Below are 27799 nucleotides of genomic sequence, written 5' to 3'. Positions count from 1 at the left end.
GTAGCAGAACTGCAGAAATCAGTCAAAATTATGGTAGTTTGTTTACACACAGATGAGTGGTGAAATATCAGACAAGTTTGGATGTCAATTCATTTTGTTCTGTTTGTTATGTCATAGACAGTTTGTGTAAGATCCTGAAATCAAAAAACCTCTTCCACAGAACACTGATTTTCAGTCTCCTGTGTTAATGTTACCATGTTCCTATGTCAAACTGTGATGACCTTTGACACCTTTACTCATATGGAGAGCAGTGGAATAAAACAGAGTGAGGGGTAGGTGAATGACCCCAGCCCCACACAGACAGGTGTGAGAGGGAGGGCGTGGCACGTTACCTGTGGGAATGTGGTCAAAAGCGGAAGGCTTGAGGAGGTCAACAGGCTGCTCCATCTGCCCGTCTGGAGGAAGAGAGAATAAAAAAAGAAAAGCTAAGCGTTGGGTCTGTGAAACAGTTGCCAGTGGTTACTACTGGACAGGCTGTACCATTTCACACATGTCCTACCAGAGACACACAGAGCAATGATCTCAACTATCAGACACACCACCTGAGGAATGGAGAGGCTTAGAATGAGAGAGAGAGAGAGAGAGAGAGAGGTAGCTAAACCCAGAATAAGTTGGATGAGGACCAGGACATGGAGAGAAAATGGAGAGAGAGGAAATGAAGATAAGAGGCAGATTTGTAGGAGGAGGAGAGATGGGGGGGGGGGAGTGTGTATGTCGGGCCCAGCCCCTCTGTTCTCCTCCTGCAGACTGACTCCACAGTGGTAATTACCGTCAGAACATGAAAAAGCTCTCACAGCCACACAGCAGCCCGACACAGCAAGACACAGTTATAAATATCCCAATATCCCAGAGAGAACAGGCCAGAGCTGGGGAGGGAAGGGGGGTGGGTGGTGGGGGGCAGGAAAAATAATGCAGGGGAGAAATGCAAGGAGTGTTACAAAGAAAGAGTGTGAGAGACAGTAGAAAATATACATATGGCAAGGGGGAAAGAGAGAAAAAGAGAGAGGGGGGGGGGGCACAGATAAAGTGGATGCATCAATATGTGCAAGAGACACTGTATATTTCCAGTCCAGTGATGAATTATGCAGAAATAGATGCAAACCCATTGCGCAGATATCTGTACATATTCTGCCTTTCCACCATTTTGGCTTCACTCAAAACTAGAGCTCGACCGATATAAGATTTTTCAGACTGATACAGATTTCGATATTTGAGGATTTAAAAATCCGATAATGATATATCAGCCGATATTCTTCTTTTTTTTGTCTCAGAAACACAAAACATAAAGATTTTCCCTAACATTTGTTATGTGTAGCTATGTAAGAGTCCTCACCAAGATAATATGACATAATGCAGTTTAAAAATAAACTTGTTTTATTGTCATAAATAGTACTTTGAACAAAAGTACAACAAAATATATCAAAGTTTTGATGAATACTGCAGTAAACTGATACAGTGACCTAGAGCAAATGCTACTGTTGAATGCTTCTAGCGTACAGGACTGTTTGCATCGAGGACTTGCGACTTTTAGATTTCACACCACATGTTTGAAAGAGAAGCTAGATAACTTTGTTTGGCTACCAAGCCATGTTAGATACTTGGGGGGTATTCCAGAAAGCGGGTTTAGTGAAAACTCAGAGTTAGTTAACTCAGATTAAGTAGTCAACCTCCTAATAGAAGAGCCCTATGGCTTCAATCTCCTAGCATAACAAAGCCATAGGGCTCTTCTATTAGGAGACAATAGGACTGTTGTTTGTTTACTCGTTAGAAGTGCCACATTGTTTCATAAATAAACCGACAATCAATGTTGTCAACAGCTTGGTCTGCACCACTCAACTACCGTAACGTTAAATGTAATTTTGATGTTTGACTGACTGCACCGACTTTCACGTTACTGCAGCAAAACCAGGCATGGCTGACATGAAAGTCATAACATGGTTGAAGGATCCATCTTCCGTCTCTCTTTAATTGTCATTTATCAGCCGTTATAAACGCTGATACTGGTTTATCTGCAATTAGCTCATATCACGCCGATTTATCGGTCGGGCTCTACTCAAAACAGACCTCTGTAAGGGTCCTTGGCCTGGCCTCTCAGTTCAGCTGAAACTACAGAGAGGGGCCATGTGTAAGGCACATGTTAAAATACTGAATGAATCACAGATGACAACACTAAAACAAGAACTCATAAACAGCACCGTAAGAACAGAGAGAAAGGAACACGATACTGTCAATAAAAGAACCTTTCTCACATCAGTGATCACACAGCCTATCTCTCAAGTCTGACAAATGACCAAGGGCAGACATGGAAGCCCCTTTGTGATATTTCACAGACAGAATCAGTGCAGATGGGCTAACAAGCTAATGGTATTTTAACATTTATGCTCAGCCTGACAAACTATCAAAGCTTGTTTTGTTGTTTTAAACTATACTGTGGATTGGTATTCAGCATTCCAAATTGAGCTCTCCAGTTTTTACTGAAGGTTTAATAGCCGACGTTATGGATTTAGAGACGTTGTGAGTTTTACACATCTCCTCTGCACAGTTGTAAACGCTGGTGTTTGATCAGAAACACAGGTAAGTATCCAACTGCAACGTGAACGAGAAACTAGTGAAGGTCCAGAATTTGCTCCCATGCCGTCATGAACCCAAGCCTACAGCCTGAGCAGACAGGGCAAGGAAAGGTGTATGGTTACAGAAAACAGGGTTTCTCAGAACCACAGTGCTGTCAAATCTCAGTACCAGCCAAAACGAAACATGTAAAACATAAGGATGATGTCAGGTGTGTCAAGCTGTAGCACTACACTGGTCTAAATGAGTTACTATGGCATTTGAGGTGTATGTGTGTGTGTGTGTGTGTGTGTTGTGTTGTGTGTGTGAGTGTAAGTGTGTTTGAGGGACATGGGTAAAGTGAGAACACACGTTCTCTGATGGTGCTTTGCAATGAAAATACAATGCTCGTGTTTGTGTGGGGAGGATGTAAGTAAGACAGGAAACTGATCCTTGTAATTGATATGTTGTTGTTATTACAGTAAAACACCCCCGAATGATCTGTTTTGCATGGCCTGGGCGTGTTTGCTATTGCAGTGAGCCCAGGAAACCGAGCTTTACTGACTAAGGCAATAAGGACTAAGTTAGGGGTGGTTATCTGAGTCTAGTTTTGTCAAGCAGCTACAGGTGCATCAAAACCACATACAAAGAGAGAAATTATACTAAGATGTGGCTCTTGAGTTGATTCTGGCAATGAAATCAGAGACTTAACCATCTGGACATGTTAGTTTTGCATCACATTTAGCAAAAAGCAAACAAAAAGAAAAAGAAAGAAAATTTGCATACCTCCTCTGAGCAGATGTCTGATTACATATCTGTGCAATCTGACTTTTGGATTTTACTTGACAAATAAACACACGTCCACCTCCTGTGTATGTTTTACATACACACACACACGTGCGCACAAAAGACACACACAAAGCTTTTCCTAGTTCTCTCACTCCATCGGTGTCCATATCCTCTTGTCCACACTGACTGTTCTTTAGAGTCTGTACCCAGCTCTACCTGTGCGTCAGCATGGGCAAAGAGAGATACCCTGGCACCGCCTCCCTCACCCTAGCAGTGGCTCTGGGCTCTACACCAGGAGGAGGAGGGTCGCCGGTTCAAATTCCAGGCAGAACACCGCCCACCGCCCAGAGCTCCGCCCACTGCGGCTGTGCCCTGGTGTGAGCCGCTAAATGCCTCCAATCACTCCACGAGGCCCCTGCATTTGCTCTGTTTTTACCCTGGGATGACAAACATCATTACATGAAGGGGGAAAAACCTCTCTATCTGGAGCACCGCTCAACTCCTGAGGCACATACACAGACACACACACGCAAACACACACACACAGACACACACACACACACACAGACACACACACACAAACTCAGACAGACACACACACACACACACACACACACAAACACACAGACACATACACACAGACACAGACACACACACACACAAACACAGACAGACACACACACACACACACACACATACAGACACACACACACACAAACACGCAAATGCACGCACACGCACACACACACACTCACACAGAGACACATTCACACACACACACACACACACAGACACACACACACACACATACGCAGGCAGGCTGGTGTTTTGTCATGGCCTCAGTACCAAACTGTCACGGTTTTCTGAGGAGCTCAGTGGTAGAGCTTCATAGCTGGGGAACTCAGGCACTGAAGCTGTGACCCAAAAGGCTGAACTAGAAAATGCAATGAGGAAAAAAAAAGAAAAACCCCAACATAAAACAAATTCAGGTCACTTAACGGCAGGATCTCGGAGGGACTACATTTGGGTGAGACGCTGGGCCCTGGATGTGTCTGGCTGGGGTGACCTTACCCGTCAGTAAATGTGTAGCTGAGAGAAGAGAGTAAAAACTCATTCTCTCCCATACACAGTAAAATACACACCAATTCACATTCAGATACATGACAGTAGAACCACTGGTAGCCATCTGGCAAACATACAACAGTAGAACTAGGCCATGGTTTTATGAAGCCAGCCACCTAGCTGCCCTCTCAAATTTGACGACAGATATGACTATGCAATCTATCAAGAGTTACGTTTGTTGATTGACATATAAATGTGAATAATGTTGGAGATAGATGTAGTGGCATAATTAGTCTCTAGCCATTCATAGGTAACCAAGCACTTTAAATGTACTGTGAAATACTCTTACTTGGTGTATTGGATCTCCCCACCAATGAACCAAGGGCCTCTGACAAATGGTGTTCAGCTTTAACACAAGTGAAGTGGAGTATGATACTGAGCCACAGACTGACTGCTGTCCATCTTCTGGTCTTAAATGAGAACTAGAAATTTGACCCGTAGACTGCTCTACTTTAACAAATAACACAGAACATGGGATCAGACCAATCTAACCAACATGACATGATGACCTCTGTCCAGATTCAGCGCCACTGTATAGTTTAAAGCAAATCATTCACGGGTTGCCAACGTAATGAATAAACAACGCAAAACCTCACTGCTTGTCCACATCCCACAATAACCAGTTCCCCAGCACTAATCCTTAACAAGATCCAGAAAAAAAACTTCACTGAGGCACTTCCAATGTATCTCCTCTAAAACAGCACTTGTTCAGGATTTGCACACTTAAATTTATTGCTTTTAAAACTCAGTGCACAGGCGTGCTGGCTTTAAGCCGTCCTGTGTATGTCTATATTAAACTGATGACCGAGAGGATTGGGAGACATTAAACACAGTTTGTGTGGATTAATCCTGAGGGCGTGGTGCTACCTCTCAAATACCCATTTAATCTGATTGGCTTTACCAAAAGCAGGGGGCTAATTTGATAGGCTTTAAAGCCAGGGGCAAAACATGTACATATCTATTTTTGTCATCTATTAATCCAGTGTTTCCCGCTCCGACTCTTGGAGGCCCAGAGCAATGCACAGTTCAGTTCTCTCCCTGCTCTAACACACCTGATTCAACTCACCAGATAACTCTTTAGCCCTTGACAAATGAGCATTTCCTCAGTCAAGCTATTCCTGTTTTACTGCATTTACACCATTTATGAGACACCACAATGCCGCTGAACAACGGTGCTCAAAGCGAGTAGCCTCTCATGCCACGTCAACCGGTTAATACAGTCTGCGTTAGCCACGCAACAGTGAGACCTCCTGCATCAACAAGTCAATATTAGCTTCACGTCAGTGTCCCGCGGAGCACCTTCAAGCAGGTTCACGCTTCAGCCTGTTAGCATTGGCCATAATTGGTTGCATTAATAATTTGCAAATGTCAGACCTCAGGTTCTTAGCTGTGAAACTGTGCTTGTTAGATTAGTCCTAATTAGCGCTTATGGAATGTTTAATTAGACAGTGGAGAAGCAGGGGGTGCTCTTACTCTTCGTTTCACTGATAACACTAACTCCTTAAAAAAACACACAAAGAAACTAACTGATCAGAATTACAAAGGCTCCTTACTCGGAAGATATTAGATGATGTATTGAAACCATATCAAAGCAGTTAAATAATAAAGATGAGCTCTGCTTGCATTAATTCAAAGAAATGAAGCAACAACAACAACAAAAAAAGAGGTAAAAGGAGCGAATATTTTTTCAGTGGGTAGGTGATGAGTCTGATTACAGACAGGGTCGAAAGAAGACATTTTGGTTAGTGTCTTGTTCCGTCAGTCAGTTATGAAACTAGAGGTGGAGCAGTTTCAAACCGAGACGTCTTATCCTCTCTTCCAAGAAAATCAGGGGAGATCGTGCATTCAGAGCACCAAAATAAGTGCATGCATGTGTTTGTGTGCATGTGAGAGAGAAAAAGAGAGAGCGAAGAGAGAAAGAGAAAGAGGGGAGCGAAAAGTGAGAACAGGAGAGTTGATTAGAGAGTGAGGCTGCAGCACTCTTGTTATGAGACGAGATGCTGAGAAGAGGTGGTTTTGTTAATTATGCTCTGAAATTAAAATCATTCGTTTCACTGCAAAGGGCCAGGAGCTCACTCAAATCCACGACTCTTTCATGTTTCAGAAAGAGAGAGACAGAGAGAGAGAGAGAAGTGCAGCAGTGGTAAACCTTGTTCCACAGACAGCAGAGGCCTAGATTACTATGTATGTATCTGGGGCTGGGGGCACCATGTCGTACGACCTGTAATGAACAGTGAGGAGCCGGTAGAAACAAAAAAGGATAAAATATCTAATCCAGGCCAGACGTTGAGACAGAAGGCGCTGCTGTGGAGAGAAACTAAGAAAAGCTATTTTCTGACCAGCTAATGAAACCAAACTTCAAAGGCTATCATTCTCTCGTTGCAGCACACCCCCCTCCCCCCCAAAAAAAACCCCACCCCCCCCAAAAAAAAACCCCACCATCTACATCACTGCAAGCAAGTTCTGAGGCTCTAAAATTAGCTTGTTAAAAATATTGCAATTAATCCTTTTCAGTCTATTTTTGGCCAATGTTTGTTTACGTGTCTCCCATTCCTTCTTTGGTCAGAATTCCCACAATCGCAAACGATGATGTTGTTTGCTGGATGATGATTAACTCTGAATGTAACTCCTTTGTAAATCCTTTGCCTGAAAGCTTTTCAAGACAATGCAGAAGCAGATGCAATTTTGACCTGCACTGCATTGGCACACTATTATCACTAGTCACAGGCATTGCTAATGCTTTTACCTTGACTCAGTCCACTTTGTCAGTTAATGTAAAAGATGTGCAATTTACATGGATTCATTTGTATTCATTTAGCCTCAAGTCTTATCCAGACTGGCCTACAGTTATTACTTTTGATGTCAGGCCTCTGGAAAACGGTCAGGACTGGGGTTTTAACCCTCCCGAAAGCGATAAGAAATGTTTCCAGTGACAGAAACCTGCAACGTTACTGATGACCAAGAAAGGAAAGAAGACCAGCGCAAAGGGAAAAAAAAAGAAAAAAAAAAGAAGAGCACACTGAGGCAGGGACCATTCAGTCCATTCGGGCACATACCATGTCATCATTTTAATTAGACTTGATATAACTGTTGTTCTTCCATCAGTGTCCAGCACGGACACAGACAAAAGGCGGTGATGTTAAAAGGTGGGGGAGGGCGGCTGAGAGCGTGGCTGTGTCGACTGTAATTGGTCCTGTCAGCCCTCTGGCAGAACATCCAGTCTCTCTCTTTACCAAGGGAAACACAAAAGACTTCGACACCATGAGATTCCCCCCTGCTGTTTGACCCGACTGCCCCCCCCCCCCCCCCCCCCCCACCCTATTGGCTTTGCCTCATTCTTTTTTTTTTTTTTTTTTTTGCCTTGATTGTAATTAAAATCCTAATGGTTCTGAGCATGCTCTGAGAACGGACTCTGGCCCTGTGTTTGTGTAGCGCAGTCACACGGAACCGTCTGTCCGAGACCCGGAAGCGAGATCCTTCAGCACAAATCCTGTCGGTATCTTACTGCATCGGCGTACTCGTCCAAATCTTTTGTCTCACAAGGGAACAACTGTGTGTTATGAGGCTAATGGCTCCATCACTGACACCATGAGGTGCCAAGAGACAGCCGTGCGGCTAATGAATTGGGACATGGAGCTCGTCCAATCGGAGCGTCCAAAAGCTGCAGAGCAAAGGGTATGGGTGAAGCAGTCAGAACGAGGGAGCGGGCGAGGGAGGTTGTAACGCACTTGGCCGAGCCATGACTTGGCTCCGCGCTGCCGTTCTTCACAAAAGCCAACTCCTGCTCTTAGGCCCTGTCAAAACTGCGTACATGTTCCCAAAAGCTCAATAAAAGGAGATGATGGGACAGCATCTCACCATTCAAGAGGAAACAATGACAAATTCCCTGGCAATTTCATAAGCAAGCACAACCCCCCACCCCCACCTCCGTCACCATTACGTAATAACTGGTGATGAATCCATTTATTGGTTTCCCCGAATCCAGTCTGGGAGGCACGGAACCCCTGTTCTCCACACTTCATAATGAGAAGCTGATTTTTACCTGGAAAATAGGGGTGAGCATGCTCTTCCACGAAACAAAAACAACAGCAGTCAGTAGTCATGAAAACCAACAGGATGTTACCGCTCCGGGATTGGATTTGGAACAATCAAATCAAACCGAAGACGTGGTCTATGCTGTAGAGTGTTTTGACAGAACTCCAGGTGCCAAACATTAAAAGAGAGAGTCTAGCTTTAAAGGGCCAATGCAAACATTTCTCATTTTAAGTACCCTCTACGTCTAAGGAACGAAGAGCTTCGGAGCCTTCTCTCATGTTTCTAACACAGCTCTCATCGGTTTATCGGTGTTGGGTCTTCATAGTGACCATGTGCTTGTTCAGTGCTATTAAAGTGAAACGATGTTTTTAATGTAAATACAGATAAAATAGTCCGTTTAAGTAAACTAAGACTAAGGGCACGGAGAATCAAGTGACTTCGACAGGAGCATCTTTCTGTCCTCAGATGTCTTCACCTCTCTGACAAGTTCAGTGGCACACAGTCATTAGCAGCGTCAAAGGGCCTTTGACAAAAGCTTAATTCCCTTCACTATTCCAGGGCGGTTTTAAATGGACCAGAATAAATGTGGTTTTGTGCTGTTTAGAGTCACTCAGTTCTGCCTGGAACATCAAATGTTGTTGAGCCTGCTCCTCGGACAGGCATTGGCTGAGCTTTATTATGCAGCCCGGTTCCATTTTTAGCCCAGAACACACGGAGGGAGACAACGACAATGGTTCTGCTGTGAAGCATGGATGAATCTGTGCATGTGTGCGTGCGCGCAGCTGAAAACAACTGGCATGTATGTTTTGTGCTGTGCACGTGTGGGGTCATGTTGATCTATAAATAGCCGGCAGAGAAGCAGCACAGAGCCTCTAATCCCACACATTCTGTGGTGCCAGACTGCCAGAGCTAAAAACAAGAGAAACAGCCAGATATGGAGCAACAGAGAGAGAGAGAGAGAGAGGGAGAGAGAGAGAGAGAGAGAGAGAGGGAGGACATGAGAAATGAGAGAAAAAGCTAAGTGGTGGTGAAAAGATGGAAGGAAAAGAAAAGAGCAGAAGAGATAAGAGAGGAGAAGAGAGAAGAGGAGAGGGCATCTGGACCCATCGTATGTGCCGTTGTCAACAGAATAATACGGTGGATCTAGTGGGTCTTTATAAACATATGCAGAGTGCCGGCATGTCAATGGGAAGGAACAACCCTACAAATTTTGTTCTAGCAAAAGTCAGGAGAAATAAACAAAACTGGCAAAATCAAAGTGCATGTTTTTGCCTGTTTGAAAGACACTCATATCAACAGCTGAATTTGTCTCCTGATGTCTGTGTGTGTCTGTGTGTGTGTGTGTGTGTGCGTGTGTGTGTGTGCCTGTCTGTGTGTGTGTGTGTGTGTGTGCGTGTGTTATGAGTGAAGAGCGATGATTACGCCTTGCGGTTGATGCTATTTTTAGCCTTCTCTCCTCCTCCCCCTTATTCTGCTGATGACAGGGAGAGAAGATAGTCAGTCATCAAGTGGTTTGTCTTTTCCTGCCTCTACACCCTCTCCAAAAGTGACTGAAGGCTCTCTCTCTTCCCCTCCCTCCCTCTTTCTCTCTCTCTTTCTCAAATTTACTTCTTTATTGGTATTGCAGTTGCTGGTTTTTTTTTGTTTGTTTTTAAAAACCTGTGTGTCCAAAAAGCACATTATGTTAAATGCTCGTAGCAATAAAAAGCAAATAATAAAAAATAACACAAACAAATATTTGATAACAATTGACATTTAAAAATTAAAATAATAAAGAAACAAATAGAAGATTAACAGTAGTTAATAACGAGAAAGATAAAAGAGACATTTGTGTGTACGTGATTCCTCTCTCTCTCAGACAAACATAGACACACATACATACACATTAAGAGAACAAGCTCACACAAACAAAGGATCAGGAGAATTGGCCCACGTGAAGTAAACAAAAGTGAACAGAATTAGACAGATTTAAATACGTGCACACACACACACAGACACACACACGCACATATCCACTCACACACATGGGCACGCACACAGACACACACACACGCATGCACGGGCGCATGCACGCGCGCACACACACACACACACACACACACACACACACACACACACACACACAAAGTCCACAAGTGTGTCAGTCTCAGCACATTTGATTAGAGGAATTCTTCTCTGGGGATCCTGCTGAGTCAGTTACAGCTTTAAAGCCTCAAAAAACCTTTCATGTCTCCAGAGGAAACAAAAACACTCAGGTCACTTTTTCCACATGTCCCACAAATATATCAAAGCGTAGAATCAAGTCTGACAAGGACAAAAAGATTTGGCTTTCCCTGCTTTCTCCTGTCCCTGGACCAGGTAGCAGGAGTTTTAGTGATTCTGACAGCGGAACTTCCCACTGGAATAGGCTGGCACCACAGCTGCCTCAATCAAAACAAAACAAAACAAAAAAGAAAAAACCCCTTCCACTTTTTCTGTGTGTGGGGATCTGGTTAAAAGGTCTGCAGTACATAAACATGCAAAACTGCTGCGTAAACAGTTTTCCATTCCGTTGCGTTTTGCAATTAAAGAACACATTCTGTGTGCGTGGGGTGTGTGTGTGTGTGTGTGTGCATGAAAGAGACAGACAGAAAGACAGACAGAAAGACAGACTGGTGTTTTGGTAAATGTTATCAGCTACCGAAAATCTTGTGACTCCAAGTCGTGGTAAACAAACAGAAAACATACAACGCAGGTAAACAGAAACTCCACCTATAAGTGCCACTCATGTGATGTGTGTCCGTCAGAGATTGGGCTGTACCAAGACTGCATATTGGCCGTGTTTCTACTCCACAGCGGTCCTATGACCACAGGCCAGTGTTACAAACTCATCTCGTGCCAAATTCTGCTGTCCCTCAGAGAGAGGAATAATCTGCCATCCTCTGTGTCCGTGACTCCTCAGACAGATTACAGGATTAACCCTATTAGTCTAGTTAAAACTGTCTCCTCAAACCACCATTTCACACGGGGCTGAGGAGTGTACTCTCTCACCTCACCTCACCTGACAGCTCTACACAAGCGTGTTTGTTCGTGTGTGTGTGTATGTGTAATGATGTTTCAGGGAATCTCTTACATTCTAATTTGAGAAGACAGCCTGTCTTATTGTAGCCTGTCTTCAAACAGCGTTTTATAAAATGACAGCGGTTGCTGCTTTCTTGGCACCAGCAACTCATTCAAAGCTGTTAATGCAGAATTCATTGTACTCTTTGTCTCTTCTTCAGAAACATTTCTAATCTAGCATTCCAAATGCTACTCAGGCCATTCCCTGCTAAAATAGGCCAGTGGTATTTTGCTACTTTCCTTGGGCACAACACTCAGTTCTTAACTGGGTACAGGGCTTGAGTATATTTGTGTGTACGTGTGTGTGTGTGTGTGCACGCACAGTTTGGTATTTCCTGATAGGTTATCTCATATCTCATCCTTCTAAAGAAAATTCAGTTGCTGTTAGTACACATCACATGAAGCGATATTTATCTTTGCTCAGACACCTTTAGACATCAGTTCTTCCAGCCAATGCACTATTTTCAAGCTTAAGATTATACTTGGCAAAGATTTAGACATTTTTAAAAATTAATGTAGCGTGTATGAGCCCTTTAATTACATGGTCTCTGGCAAAATACATAAACAGTCCCATGGATTTTTTCCTGCTTAGATAAAGTTTTGTTGCTTTAAAATGTGCCACAAGGAAAGGGTTGACGGATTGCTTATACTGGCAGACGGCCTCCCCGAATCAATCTTATCATAAAAACTAATACAGAGAAATGGATCCAGAATATTAATTGCTGTCTCCAACTAAGCTGAGTTGCATTCATACTCTATTATACCGTATCAGAGACACTCTCCCCAAATAAACCTGGGCCTCAGCGTTTGTGGGACAGTTCTTCTTCACTGCAGGTGATGTACAAGGAGTGACTGAACAGCCCTTCATATTCACTGTATGGCCAAAAGTATGTGGACACCTGACCATCACACCTATATGAGCTCACTGGACATCCCATTCCAAAACCATGGGCATTAATATGGATTTGAAGTTGGAAGCATACAACTGTCTAAAATGTCTTTGTATGCTGTAGCACTAATGTTGCCCTTCACTGGAACTAAGGGGCCTTGGCCAAACCCTGAAAAACCACCCCAGACCATTATCCCTCCTCCACCAAACTTTACAGTAGGCACTGTGCATTCCGGTAGGCAGTGCTCTCCTGGCATCCGCCAAACCCAGATTCGTCTACCAGTCTGCCAGATAGACTGCCAGAGAATGCGTTTCCACGGCTCCAGAGTCCAGTGGTGGCGTGCTGTGCACCACTCCAGCCATCGCTTGGCATAGTGATGACGGGGTTGCATGCGGATACTCAGCCATAGAAATCCACTTCATGAAGCTCCCAACGCACAGTTCTTGTGCTGATGTTGCAGCCAGAGACAGTTTGGAACTGGGGATAGGTGGTTTTTACATGCTACGTGCCTCAGCTCTCAGCGGCCCCACTCTGTATGTTTGTGTGGTCTACCGCTTCGTGGCCGAGCTGCTGTTGCTCCTAGACGCTTGTGGCAAAGATAGCATCCTATGACAGTGCCACATTTAAAGTCACTGAGCTCTCCAGGACGGCCCATTCTACTTCCAGGGTTTGTCTATGCAGACTGCACGGCTACGTGCTTGATTTTATGCACCTGTTAACTAGGCACGCCACGAATAATCGACGTAGCCGGCTAAAATCGATGACCAAATTAGTTGCCAATGAATTTAACTGTCGATTAGTTGGTGGCATCATTGCATGTGTTTTTCGTGCTGACTACGAACGCTCTGACATGTACGCATTACCACTTACTCGAAGGAAGTGAATGATAGTGCGATGGCAACACCTTCAAGACCAAAAACCTCCAAAGAGTGGGAACATTTCACTCTTAATGTTAAATGCTACGTTATTTCACGTTATGAGCTGTAACGTTTTCTCTTTTCAAATACATTTTCTCCTGATCAATGAATTGTTAATGGTGTTGAACATACGGAGTATCAAATAATAACCTATTATTCACAACGATCCTATTCACACTCCAAATGTGCCCTAACTTTACAGTCTTAAACGTTGCATCGTTGTCATGGCAACATTTACGGCTGGAGAACGTGTTGCTGCCGAGTGCACAAGTTTAGAGAACACCGAAGAATTTGATACTTTCTACATCGAAAAAAAATGTTACAACTCTTGTCTATGCATGCGTGCCCAACGTGGGTTGTATTAGAATTAATTCGAATGATTTATGGGTTTGTTTGATCTCGTTCGAACTTGACTTTTGGAAAAAAGTGGCAGCACTAATAACTCACATCTCCATTAATTGTGAAACTGGACATATATAGGGGCATAAAGACATATAAAGACATATTTTTGAATGAAGTATTCATCTTTATTGTCTTTATTGGTAGCTATCACATGCCTAAAACAACCTCAAGCTAAATTTAAAAGCTGATAGCTAAATAAGAGCCATTGAGCAATTGTCCGATTCATAATATGAATAGTCGATTATTTGTTTCAATAATCGATAAATTATTGAACTATCAAAATAGTCGCTAGCTGCAGCCCTACTGTTAACAATCGGTGTGGCTGAAACACCTGAACTCAATAATTAGGAGGGGTGTCCACATACTTTTGGCTATAAAGTGTGTATATGGTCTAACAAACGAGACCACAGCTTGATAAATCAGCCTCCACTCCCCTATTCTACTGTACGACTACTACCTGTTTACTACACAGCAAAGGACTGCCTCTCACTACCAAACACAATAAACTACACAAGAGGAAATAATGAGTGTGTAGTTACACACATGTGCACACATACACACACGTGCATACTCACGGATACACTCACACACACACTATTCCATGCCATTGACTACAGTGCGCTGAAGCTTTGACTGCAGTGTGCAGTCTGTGTTCTCAGTCACAATACATCTGATAATGTCCCTGAGGTGTCAAACAGAAAGTCCCTGATGCTCCAGAGACAGCCGTCAGTCACCATTTCACCCAACCAATAGGAACAACATTACTGTGCTTCCTCTGCTAAAGTCAGTGCACAAACGATACTGGGGCCATTGCTGTTATTGGCTAGTGTACCTTTTAATCAATACTGCATCCAATGAAAGCCATTCCAAGGAATTATTTGCGACGGTTAATCCCTCCCCTGGGAGGCCATATTGTAAACACCATACACAATAAGTGCTGAATTCATCTAACCTAGCTTTGTTTGCCTTTACTAAACTGTCTCTTATATCAGGAGGGAAGCTCTTACTGTGCATGAAAGAAAGAAAAAGAGAGAGCGAGAGAGAGAGAGAGAGAGAGAGAGAGAGAGAGAGATGTGATCTAGATGTGAACAAAGTGAGGAATTTGAGGAGATTTAATTGGACTTTAAAAGTTTTTAAGGCCCTTTAAGATGTATACGTGGTACATCTGGTGGCAGAGCTGACAGAGCTGATTTTGAAAACAGGGCCATTTTCACATGGTTCAGTTCCTGGAGCTCTGACTGCTTGAGTACACTGGGTTAGTTGAGTTGAACACAGCTTCCTATAGATTGATACTTGTCCTTGCTTGAACCTTTCTCAATCAATTCTTTCTAAACCATGTGACTAATGTAACCAATCAGACACATTCTTCTCTAATTCACTTACACTGCATCTCGCTCAGTACAACTGCTCAAATACAGGCTTGGATTCAATCAGTCAAATTCCCAGAGAACCAGAAGAGCCTGTGACCTCCAGAGTACAGTGAACATTACCCGTCACTATTCAAGTCATACGCTTTGGTTTTGCCTATGACTGCACCATTTCAGCAGTCTATCTTGTGAAAACAATTTTTTTTTTCAATTTTAAATTGATGCCAGTTTCACTAGATGAACATGTTCAAATAAAGCTAACTGCATTTTCCAATGAATGTAAGCACAGCTGACCAGGCTGACAGGAGCACGTGATCATGGTAGCATGCTTCGGACCCTGAAATGACATAGTTTTCCCCCCCTCACTCTCTCTCTCTCTCTCTGAGACTGTAAACCTGAGGGTTGGGGGAGCACTCTTTTCGGGACAACGCCCTGTCATCCTGACACATATGACAGCAGGCGCAGAAAATGCTGTTCTCCTCAGAAAGCACAGATGCACCACTGATTCACTGTGGGGCGTTTATAAGGATGTCAGCGGGAGAAACACCACAGCCTGGCATAGCAATGTGTTTTCAATTACCAAGCTCAGCTCTCATAAGTGCACTGAGACTTCTCCAGATGTACTTTCATTTCAAACGTAAGACTTCTGAATAGTAAATGGCTTTGATGAACAATATCTGAAAAGGTATCTTATCATTGAGATCACATGGGGTAGATGTGAGAATAACTTAACGTAATTTTCACTCTTTAACTGATGCCATCACCCAGAGAGAAACACAGCTGTCACTCTCTAAATAACAGGTCACACACCTCTGTGTCAAATTCGGGATGAGGTGCCTTTCTCGGAGGGGGGGGGTGCATCAGCAGTGAGCTGCCATGCCTGGGGTGCAGACACACAGCCCTTTGATTACCAAACTGTTTCACGAACCAGCTACTGCATCTGTGTAAAATTCTCACGCACACAGAGGCAAGGCACGGCTCAGCATGAAAAGCACCATAAGATGTTCCTACCTCAGCATCCCACGTTTCAGTGTGGGCTGGCATGTCATATAACATCAGCAATAAAACAAGCAAACAAACAAATAAACTAAAAAAAAAAACTTATTCTGAATCACAAGGAGACATCAACATACCATATGTAATTGTAATCAATTTCAACATGTTTCAATGAGATATCACTGAAAAACCCAATAACCACTATAACAATTCTATGTAAGTATCTTGAGTGTGGTTGTAGCTGTGCTAAAAATAAATAAAGAAAGAAAGAAAGAAAGAAAGAAAGAAAGAAAGAAAGAAAGAAAAAGAAAAACAGAAATGTGATTCTACTGAAAACAGATTATCATGTAAATTGAGCGGCTCAGCACCTCTGTGCAAACAGTCATCTCTGTGAAGAGATCTCAGCACAAGATTACACACACAGTCGAAAATCTGTTCTAGGAAACGAGGAACATAAGTGGGGGTGGTGGGGGGGGTTGACAAGGTTTTTCTCGGTAGAGAGACAAAAAAGAAGAAAAAAGTTGGATCGGTGTAAGGTTGAGTAAATGGTTAGCAACGGTATTAAAAAAAAACATTCTCATCTTTTTTTATCCTTGTCAGTACTCGTTGGTATTTTAATTAGGCTCCAGTTCAACTGCACTCTTTTTGTTATAATACCAAACTTATTTCAAATCCAGTTCTCATAACTGTTTAAGTCTGAAAAATTAAATGTTTCCTGCCCAAAAAATATGGGGTTTACCTAGAAATAAGCCATATATGTCTCCAAAAGATTTACAGCTACTTTGTAAAAGCTAATTACAACTAATTTGGCTTTGTGCAGACCTTACATTATCATCAGGGCAACACACTAACATTATATTTGACTGTACAGCACTAGCCCTTGGTCTTAACTGTACATGAAGCTGAGTACAAATATATGGCAAAAAATCTAGAGTAGATTTAATGATAAAGACTGTGAATGTCCTTTATGACTAACTATAGTCTGATCTCTTTAAAAAAAACAATTTAGGCCTACGCATTTCTGAACATCACGAATTTGGTGTTGAGTCTGGAGTCAGGGGAGATTAAAAAAAGAAAAAGAAAAAAAGAAAATGGTGTCTGACCTCTTCTTTGGAAAGACTGTTGGTATTTACCTTTGTTCTAGGCCATGTATGGCTGATTAGCTTAAATGTAATTTCACTAAATTTATAAAGATGGCAGCTGGCTATGAACGTTTATAGACACTTACCTGAATGACTTTGGGAGCTCATTGTCGGCAGAGAGAGGATGAGGAGGGGCCCTCACTTGAAAAGCGTGTACAATCCAGAAGGAAGTGGGTATAGGAAGGATTTTGGTGCTCCTCAATATCAACGACCAGAAAAGATCATCTAGAGAGTAAACTTTCAAAAGACACTTCAGTTAATCCGGGCGTCCTTCTGTTCAGCGTTGATCCTAGGGAGGGAGAGATATGAATAGATTGGGATACAAATAATATATGTATAACACAGAGGTCTATGACGGTAGAAAAAAATAGAATTTCATGAAGTACCGCGATTTAGGTTCAGGACAGTACATCACAGTTCAGCGAGGGAATATGAAATTTGCTAGCCGACATACTCTACGTCGACTGCCTGCTTATTCGTACCGTTAAATTATCCGTTGGGTTAAATTTTTGAATTTAGCGCGCGCTTAGTTTTAGCTTGGTAAAAACGAGGACGTAGGCGGGTGCGCTTTTACGGCTCACGCAGATTGGAATTGCAAACTCTATTCTGACACACTAAATTATTAGTGTTGAAAGTTCTATCACACGCGGTATTTTTATACAATCCACAATCCCTTCCCCACTGGAAAACTGCTACGCTCACAACACATAACGGATCGTAAATGTCAAAATGAACATTCGGAACATTCGTAATGTGCCATTACACCATTAGAAACAGAATACATGTTATTAAAGCTCCTAAAACAAGATGAGAGTTTCCTGACTAACGAGCATTTAGCATTACTGTTCAAAAGACCATATAAAACACTCAAACAGCAAGAGGCTTACAGTCAGTTTGCCAAGAACATCAACAAAACTTAGTGAAATTTGAAATGGAGAAAGTAAATATCCCTGTGACTACTCTTAAGTACAAAATCTCACCCTTCCACTCAGAAAACGCAAGCCAAAGGCATCAGTAACAATACAGGAAAATATGCTACTCCCACCAACATTTCACCATGTTTGCAGTTAATATTTCCATTTCAGAACCGTTAGTGTAAGCAAGGACTGCCAATAGCAAAGCGTTTAATTTAATGTTTCAGGATGAGAAAACCACTTAATGAGTAGTTTGACATCCATGAAAAATGTCATAGGATCTTTGCAATAGGGGCATGTAATGACAGCACATACTTGTGTAACTACACATCAACCACATTTGCCCATGGAAAAATGGAAAACACTCCTGACAACTTAATAAAAGGTTCACCACACAAAACACAAAACACAGACATAGACACACAGCAATGCACAAACACACACACACACACACACACACACACACTCAAACTCTCTCTCTCTCCAATACAAGACCAGGAGTTCCCAACAGAAATGATGCCTGTTAACTCCAAAGCCTCATTCACTTTAGTACTTTTCTTTTTAAGCCGTATTCTTTCATCATTTTCCCTGGATGAGTCATAGCGATCAAACAAATTGCCTAAGTTTAAGGCTACAAGCACGACAAGGAAAACCAACGAGAAGCCAACACGACGGTCTTTACGGCAGTCACACTCCGTGGAACAGCTCAAGGTTGCGACGAGAGCAAGGTTATACAGGCAGATTTACCAAAATATCTCTTCCTTTTCCACACATTTAAACCTTAACACAACATTAACCTATCCCTCTTGTCCCTGTTAGAGTTGATCTGCCCTGTTTATGTACCCTCGGGCCAGAACCGTCCTCGGGAACAGAAGCACTGAAAACGGTGGAGTGTAAGCATTGCTTCTGAACCCCAGACTCTGCAAGACTAGGTCGTTTAAGTTGTGTCAGTAGAGTGTGTGTCAAACAAGATCTAAGGCCCTGCTGTGATAGAATTAAGTTATTCAAATTCAAAGCAATGGGTGCATTTAGCCTCTAAGAAAGGTCTCATTACAAACTATGTATGGATGGATGTGTTATTATTAAACAAACTGATGAAAAACGTAGCTGAAATCATTCAATTATTTCACTTAATACAGGAAATAAAACCGATTCATACTGAAAAAGATGAGAGAATGTACATTGCAATGGCGCATTTTAAAACAGAAGATCCAGTTTTGGTGATTACCTCATGCACGCCCTGTGCATCCTATGAAAACACTTTAGAATAACAGGGTTAGGACGTAACGGTTCTGCACCAAACCCAAAAACGGTGATTCTGTGGTCTTCAGTTCGGTTCATGGCACGCGTGTAGATTATGCCTAATACAGGGGAAAACCCCACACTGTTAGTGGTCTGATGATTAAGAACAATGTCAATCATAATTTGAAGCCGGAGTGTCTTCTCTTTTCTCTCCTTTTCTCTCTCACCGTAAGAGAGATTATATGCAATGTGCTTATCATGTGGGGCATGTATTGGTTTGACTGAGTGGACGATTATAAGAGCTTTAGTGACAATATCCACTGAGTAACCATTTTAAATAATAACAGAACACATGGTGTCATTACTCAGACCATAAATTATACAAGTTATATTGGACTATATGAATCCACATGAACGAATAAAGTGGATCTAATCTCTAGGCTACTGTAATGGGGAACTTGTTTTTCTGATATTGAAGTTGTTGAGCATTGACCTGAAAAAGGTCAGAATAGTCATCATTTTGCAATCCTGAAGAAGATTCTTGAAGTAAAATGTACTGATGTTTAGATTTTGTCCACTCATCGTCATGGAGACGAGCCTTAAAATAACTGTTGGTCAAGTTCAGGTTTCTTACGCTCAGTTTCTAAAAGAGGAACCTTAGAATAAAAGTGGCTACAGATTAGTTTTCTTTCATCCTCATTTCTCAAAGAGTTTTGTTGCTGTTTGTACTCAATTAAAAAAACTTCAGTTCTGAATGTGCTCAATTTTTTTCCCATCCATGGCCCAAATATCAAGGTACAAACTGCACTGTGAATAGGGTGAACCTTTAACCCTGTGGTACTAGTGAACACCTGAGTGTGTACTATCAGACCAAAAAGAGGGCAGTGGACTTTAAAATCATCATTCACAAAGCAAAACGTTCTGTGTGTGCTCCAACTGAAAACATGTATTACTAAACATACAATGCACATTAAGCATCAGTGCCTATACGCCACTACTGGGGCACTATCCTCCTTCACAAACACACTCAGACACAAACACACACACCACAGCCCAGTCTGCCTCGATGTGAGTACAGTGGGACAAAAGGGACTGGTTTGGGTGGGGCACAGACTGCCAGACTGACTGGAGGACAAATCGAGGAAAGTCGGTCATGGGGGCGCTGTCACTCTAATCTCCCCTGATGGGGCTGGGTTGGGGTGGGGGGCGGGGGGGGACGAGGATGGTGTACCCCACTGCGGGCGAGGCCTGGTCCAGGATCACAGACACTTCATTAAGTCTGGTGTCACGCCTGCCTGAGTCCATTGTTTGAGTGGGTATGCACCTCAAGACACACTGCAATGGGAGCTCTTTCTTAGATGACTCTTATTGTCCAAAAGATCCAAAAAAAAAAAATCAGGCTGGCCCCAAAAGGAGCTTCACCAAAAGTGTAGTGCCCTTGCTAAAAATACCACTTGTTTTTTTATAAACAGCCTAATTATTGTGACAGAACACCCTAGGGAAGCTTGACTGACAGGTTCACTAGCCTGTCAGTGGCAGTGTCGTTTTCCCCTGGTCAAATTAGGTTTAGATGATGAGATTACAACATTTGCTGTCATATGAATGACAGAATTAGGGCCTGTTAAGAATGTTCCAGATTTTTTTTTCCACACAGAGGCCTGTGTGGCTTTCTGCAATTTATAAACCCATGACTACTGAGATCATATATATGATGACCTCACAGAGTGACGAAACTATCTATAAAATGCACAGCGAGTCAAGTTCTGTCCATAAATACTCGGCAGTAGTCTTCTGTTGACTCCTGCATTTCCGTATCTCATTCACTCTAGCCTCTAACCACTACATGACTCAAGAGCCTCTGACGATTTAAATTCGCCACTCAAAATTCATTTTAGCGCAGGGATACTCTTAATGCCTCACAAAAACATTCCAACCTTAAGTGTTTTCATACTTTCAAATGTGAATATTTGAAAAGAGGTTGCTTTTAAAACCTACTTACACTAGACATATTTTATGTTTAATTTTGCACTCTATTCATCACCGAGTAGACTAAGAGCCTCTCTCAAACCTTTCGTTTTAGACACCGATCCATGACCGTTATCTGAATCTCAGCTCAGGTCCTTCAAATAAACTCCGTGGAGGTGCGGTCTAAGTGTTTATTGAATGGTTCAAATAGTTCCACAGGACTTAATCACGACTCTGGTACGCCAGGGTCATTTCGGGTAAATTTTAGAGACTGCAGGCAGCTTACAGTGTATCACTATCAACAACAGCACGATTCATCAGGATGAGTGACAATATCGAAAAAGAAGACGTTAAGTTTTAACGTTTTCTCTACTGAAATAATTGATTACACTTTTCACGTTTTGTTCAAATGAAGCGTAGCGTATTGCACAGAGGATCAAGAAGCGACATTAGATCCATGTTAGTTGGTGATTAGCAGGCTAACGCACCGCCATCGTTTGGCTATCGGTACAAGCCCACCTCATTCACAAAAATGGTCGACGCACGGTCAAACCCGCCCATCCACAGACAACTGATGTTATTGGTCATTTGAGAGTTAACCATAACAATTGCGCAATTTTTTCTTTAATTAAACAGCACAGAAAGTGTGCGAGCATGTCCTGCCTTTACTTCATGCTATATTTAAACGCAGGGACTCCAGCATCTCTATCTGGTTTCAGTGGTACGGTTAGTGTAACGGGAAGAGGGTAAAACAAATCACACCGCCTCATTTGTGGATGCTGTGGAGAGCGTCTGAAAAAAAAAGTGTCTATCTCATCCAAATTTTCACTCACTTACAGCATCCCATTCTTAAAATCTACAAAAGGACTGATAAAGATTCGTTAGAGCACATCTGGATAGAAACTCCGTCTAGTACTGTTATGATTCTGCGTCCCGTTTCGGTTGTGTTCAGAACGTAATGCACTGCTGCTACAATAGGCTTGTTCCATACAGCATTACGTCTCGAAGCGCATACTAACCACAGACTTCATGCTTACCTTCTTGCAGTGGATGGACGATGATTCGGGTGTGGAAAAACGCAATGTACTTAAATCCTGAATGAAGCAGAGAAACGATAGAAACGTCTCCTGTCAGATTCCGCCATACTGGATTTTGATTACGGAATCACGTGTGGCGCGACTGTATTTCTCCAAGAGGCGGGATTTGTTATACTACTGTTGCGCCCAGTATCCTATGATTTGTGGGCATCCGGCATATTTAGGCACGTGTTCCCTGCTGTAGTGTGCACTTTGCTTTTTAGAAGTTATTTCATAACGATTATATCCTGATGAATCACAATTCACACGGGTTCACAAAAGGCTTATCATGTTCTGTCAGGAGATTGTGTGAGAGAGATAGAGAGCGAGTGGATGAGTGAGGGAGCGGGCGAGAGAGACAGAGACGGGGAGTTATAAATTAGAAGAAAGGATTATTCAGTGGTTTAACTGAAGTCAAATGTGATGTTTATTATTATGCTGATGATTATGATGACCGTACGAGGTATTGCAGAATTATCTCACATTATCGGCCGACATTTCTTTTCTCAGGGATGTTTGTCGGATAGTGAGATAACGTAAGGTTGTTGTGAGACTTGAGATTGCGTGACGGTTGCATTTGGTTTGGCAGCTGTCCTGTACAGTACAAGAAGTGAGATGGTGGAAGAAGTGCTGGTGCACAGAATTAGATTAACGAATGTACTATGTTATTGCTTGTATCTTGATAGGTGAGTCAATAAATCCCAGAGGTTCATTTGTCTCTGTATGGAGTCTTTTCATGCTCTTTATACGTTTATGGGGTTGCAGAGGTACAAGTCCAGTAACCTGTCTTGTTCTTCACACATCATGTGTAGGCTTGGAGGAGTTTCATTAACACAGAAGCCAAATCGAAACAGATAACAGGTCGTAATAAAGCAGCCACCACATCCAAGCCAATATATGCCAGTAAAATGGCCAACCCAACTGTGTTAAAAAAAAAAAATCTCACCAGATTTTATTTGGAGCATGATGACAATAGCAGATTACATTAATCTGAGAATTGCAGTTCACCCTGTCTCTGCTACCCCTCAGTGCAGGGTGTCTCTCCTGAAAAAGAATGGTCCACTCCCCCATGCTTTCCATTGTACTCTGATATGGGCCTTTGTCATTAGAACATTTGTTGTGTGTTGTTTGTGTTCTGTATTCCTTATCTGTGTGACACCAGGCCTGTTGCATAACTCTATGATCCTGTCATGGTTAAATAAATAATATTGAAAAAGGCAGTACTCCTCACTCCAGGCACACTGTATCAACCTGCAGAGAACCGTCCTCATGTTTACAGGGTGTAGTCTCTTTAGTGTGCAGATACCGAGTGGAACACATGCCCTAAGAACTAACACATGCCACATCACCTTTTCACGGGAACCAGAACTAAGACGGCAAAATCAAGATTTTAACTTGGACTGCGATACCATGCAGTCAAATCAAAATTCAGTGTCAAAGAGCACACCAAGTAATACATTTCAGGGTGCTCCACAGGACTAGTGCAACATCTTATAGAAATGACAGAGTGGGACCTGCACCAAATTACAGATAACGCACTCATGATACTGATGCTGCAGGTTTGTTCTTGGGTATGTTCTGGAATTGCCTGATCATATCTGAATTTTGAATATTTGTGAATCAATGTTTATGTGACATTACTGGAATTTGGTATTCGGCGGAAACCAGTGTGTTTCTTCTTAATGATGTCTCCTTATCACTAACGCAACAGAAAAATCTATTAGTGGTTTTTACGCAGCCAAAATGCCATTTTGCAACTTTGGATTCCACTGACTTTACCCTCAAATCCAGGTTTTGGATTTATGCTTTACTTAACATTGTAAGCAAGTCCCATCTCTATGTTTTGTAATGTGTTTTATTATGTGAAAAATAAAAGAAGATAATCCCACAAATAAGGAAGTTGATTGATATTTTGGGAAGTACACATAAATGTAACATTGTCTCAAACCAGGAAAACCTGTAAATGTGTTCTGAGACAAACTAAAATGTTCCTGTTTGCTGTGGCGGTGGTTCTTTTTGGCAAAGACTGTGGAAACCAGTAAACCAGTAAAATATAAAGCAAATTCACAGAGAAAATCATCGAGATCAAAGATGTGCCACTGCCATTTATGAGTCAGTTTGGTTCATAGCAACAATTTGCATTCCTGAAAGTGATGAAACGTTCACCCAAAGGGCCTCCGTCGGCAGTGACAAGAAAAAAAAAAATTCGCATCTCCTCATCTTTTTTTTCCTCTCTGTAGATGATTCAACACATACAGGGACGCTTGATTGTAACAAGTTATGAAGACGTCAAAGTTCTTTTTGCCTTTACAGTGGTCTGTGTTCTGGCCTGAGTGGACATCAAAAAGGAACAGTCCAGGTCATTTGCCATTTATGCCAGGAAAAGTCCGGAACTCCATAAAGAGATGTCTCGTCCTACTTGCAGTGGCCTTCTGTTCTGCATCTCTGTGTGTTTCTCACATCTGGAAAAGCAGGCAGTGGCTGCCAAGCCTAACCATTCATGCATCCACTCTAAGTGCAACATGATTCTATTGCATGAATCTTCTTCTTCTTCCTCTTCTGAATCATCTCCATGCAAGTAGGCAAACCACCACTTTCCCACTGGAATATTTTCAGTTCCCCCCCCCCCTTATTTACGGTTTCAGTTCCAGAAGTATTACCAGAGAGGTTTTTTAGCATACGTTTGTGTTCTTTTGAATGTACTCATTTACAAAATAACGAACACATCTTTCTTTTAAACACAACCGCAATGACATTGACACTTCTTTTAAAAGAAGATACCAGCAACAAAAAATACAAAAGTCGTGTTTTTGCAGGGTTTTTTTTTCTCTATCCTGTAGAGTTTGCTAAGATGTTTGATGTTAGTTCTAACATTTAGTAACAATTTAATTGTATGGGAAGGGGTATGTTCAACGACCTGGTCTCTGTGTAACCTGGTCTTTGTCTCTGCGCTCCTTCTAAACCATCTCCTTTATTTCTCTGAGGGCAAAACGAAACAAAAACTTACCAACAGACAGAGGCTCATTATAACTGAACAAGTGTCTTAACAAAGTGGCTTATATTTGTACCGTTTGTTTTGTTTCTCCGTTTTCCAAGATATCGCAGTTGTTGTTTTGATTTGATGGAGTTTTCAATTTTCTGCCGGTTCAAGCTTTTTTTTTTTCTTTTTTTTTTTGCATGGAACTGATGGGCCCTGCACAAGCAAGAGACATTAGAAAACTATGTATAACAAACCAAAATTGAACATGTCACCTACAGCGAGACATGTTGGATGATGTTAGCCTGTGCAAGACAGTCAGCCATTTTCAGCTCCAGCCTGGTTCCACTTCAGAGCCCTCTCTGTTTTATTGCAAAAACAAATCCAATAATGCCTTATTTCCAGCGCATTATTTGATTTCAGATCTCTGCCGCCCACAGACCACATGCACAGTAATTTGTTCTCTTTGCTTTAAGCAAACAACACACTTTGACATTTACTATCTATTCTCTAATACCTACTTTTTTTTTCTGTTTTCCACTGAAGTAACAAACTTTATCATCAGAAGGATAAACTTCGTAAACCTGGGCAAACATCTGCCCTCGGGTTTGTATTAAATAAATATAGCGCAGCGGGAAAGAGCCGCCTTGTTCCTCAGGAGTACAAGCAAGGTTCACATTTATAAACATAAGAAATTCAAGTACTGCTGTTATCACTGACATTTGTTTCAATACTCATAATCCTTTCAAGAATATTACTGGAAAGACTTGCAAGGGTGAATATGCTCTTAATATCTGCAAGACATTCCAGTGGGAAACAATTAATTTCTATATATGATTTGATTCATGCAGATGCGTGATAATCACTCTCATCAAAACAGGCTCTGTGGCTTATCATTAGAATTAGAATGTGGTGACACTCATGGTGGGCGGAGTTAGAGTTGGACTGTTTGCAACATGTATATTCCCATTGGTTACTGGTTGCTATGAAAGATTTAATTCCAGGTTTCTAAGGGCATTATTTCTAATTATAATTTGAGGGAATCATCAGGGTTGGACAAAATATCTTAACTCTTTTAACTACCGTCACCATTTGTATAGCAAATGTATGCTATGACACTTTCACTGTTTTTGTATATGTGAGAGTACGTATATATTTATGCACCTGTCAAATGAAACCAGTGAGTCAGTAACCATCTTTATATTTTCCTGACCTTCCAGTCCGAGACTGTCCTCCCAGAGTGTTCTCTTCCCAGTCTCATATCTAAGCATCACAACTGTATCCCTCTCTCACTCTCCTCTATTATACAACACATTTCCACGTATTTATTTTAGAAGCAATTATCTTTTCCTTTTTTAACTCTGTGTGTGTGTGTCTGTGTGTGTGTGTGTATGTATGTGTGTGTGTGTATGTGTATGTGTGTGGAGGGGGGGCCTGCATTTGGATATCCAAGTGGGTGGGTGTGCAGGTGAAAGACAGAGATTGGGAGAGAGAGTGAGAGAGAGAGAGAGAGAGTTAGAGAGAGAAAGAGAGAGAGAAAGAGAGAGAGAGAGAGAGAGAAAGGAGAGAAAAAGAGAGAGGGGGGGAGAGAGTGAGAGAGAGAGAGAGAGGGAAAGAGAGAAAGAGAGAGAGAGAAAGAGAGAGAGAGAGAGAGAGAGGGAGAGAGAGAGCGAGAGAGACTTTTTGTGTTGAATTTCTCACTAGGATCTTCAGTCTCCCATTGTGTCAATGTTTGTTTGAAGCGAGTTAAGTTTCAAATGAACAAAAAGAAGAAGGAAAGTCTAAACTCTGATGTTGAATTTTCACCTGTTCCCGACTCCTCCTGTCACCTCCTTAGCACAAGCATATTTCGCTCATCATTTAAAAACAGTGCGGTATGCAGTAGTATGCAGTAATACTTCATCACACCCATGTTCAGTCACCTTACAGCAGGGTCAACTGGAGGAGGATTGTCATAAAATATAGCCGTTTCTCTCTGCAAGTCATTCGGCCCCTCCCCCCTCTGTCTCTTGTGATGGCCACCCCTCCACCCCCCCCACCCCCAGGCTCATCCCTGACTGCCTAAAATTTACCCCTCATAAACTCCCACCTTCACCATCTCCACACTTACACAGCAAATGGCCTTACAAGGATTTATATCTCCTGCATCACTCCGTGTCCTTGTTCCCTGAAACTGTCTCTCTCTCTCTCTCTCTCTCTCTCTCCCAAGGTGTCCTCCTGTCTTTGCCAGCGGGAGTTCTGGCTTGCAGGTCTTGCCTCAGGCTTCCTCACTGGGACTCTCACAACTGATCTTCTATAAAGCGTCTTCGAGACCAAAAA

At 42.2% G+C, this 27799-nt stretch overlaps 1 protein-coding gene across 1 annotated transcript in view; it reads right to left on the bottom strand.

Moving 5' to 3' along the window:
* LOC115818373 (histone deacetylase 4-like) overlaps positions 1-27799 on the bottom strand; it is a 100037-nt gene that overhangs the window by 58062 nt on the left and 14176 nt on the right. Inside the window, exons 4-5 of the mRNA XM_030781733.1 lie at positions 3553-3603; positions 333-387 (exon numbers count right to left, since the gene is read on the bottom strand). Coding sequence (XP_030637593.1) covers positions 333-387; positions 3553-3603 — 106 coding nt within the window. The remainder of the gene's footprint in view (positions 1-332; positions 388-3552; positions 3604-27799) is intronic.

Source organism: Chanos chanos, chromosome 8, assembly GCF_902362185.1.
Source record: "Chanos chanos chromosome 8, fChaCha1.1, whole genome shotgun sequence".
In the NCBI taxonomy this organism is placed as follows: Eukaryota; Metazoa; Chordata; class Actinopteri; order Gonorynchiformes; family Chanidae; genus Chanos; species Chanos chanos.
The sequence above is the reverse complement of the archived record's forward strand: the minus strand, read 5'-3'. Positions and strand labels throughout refer to the sequence as shown.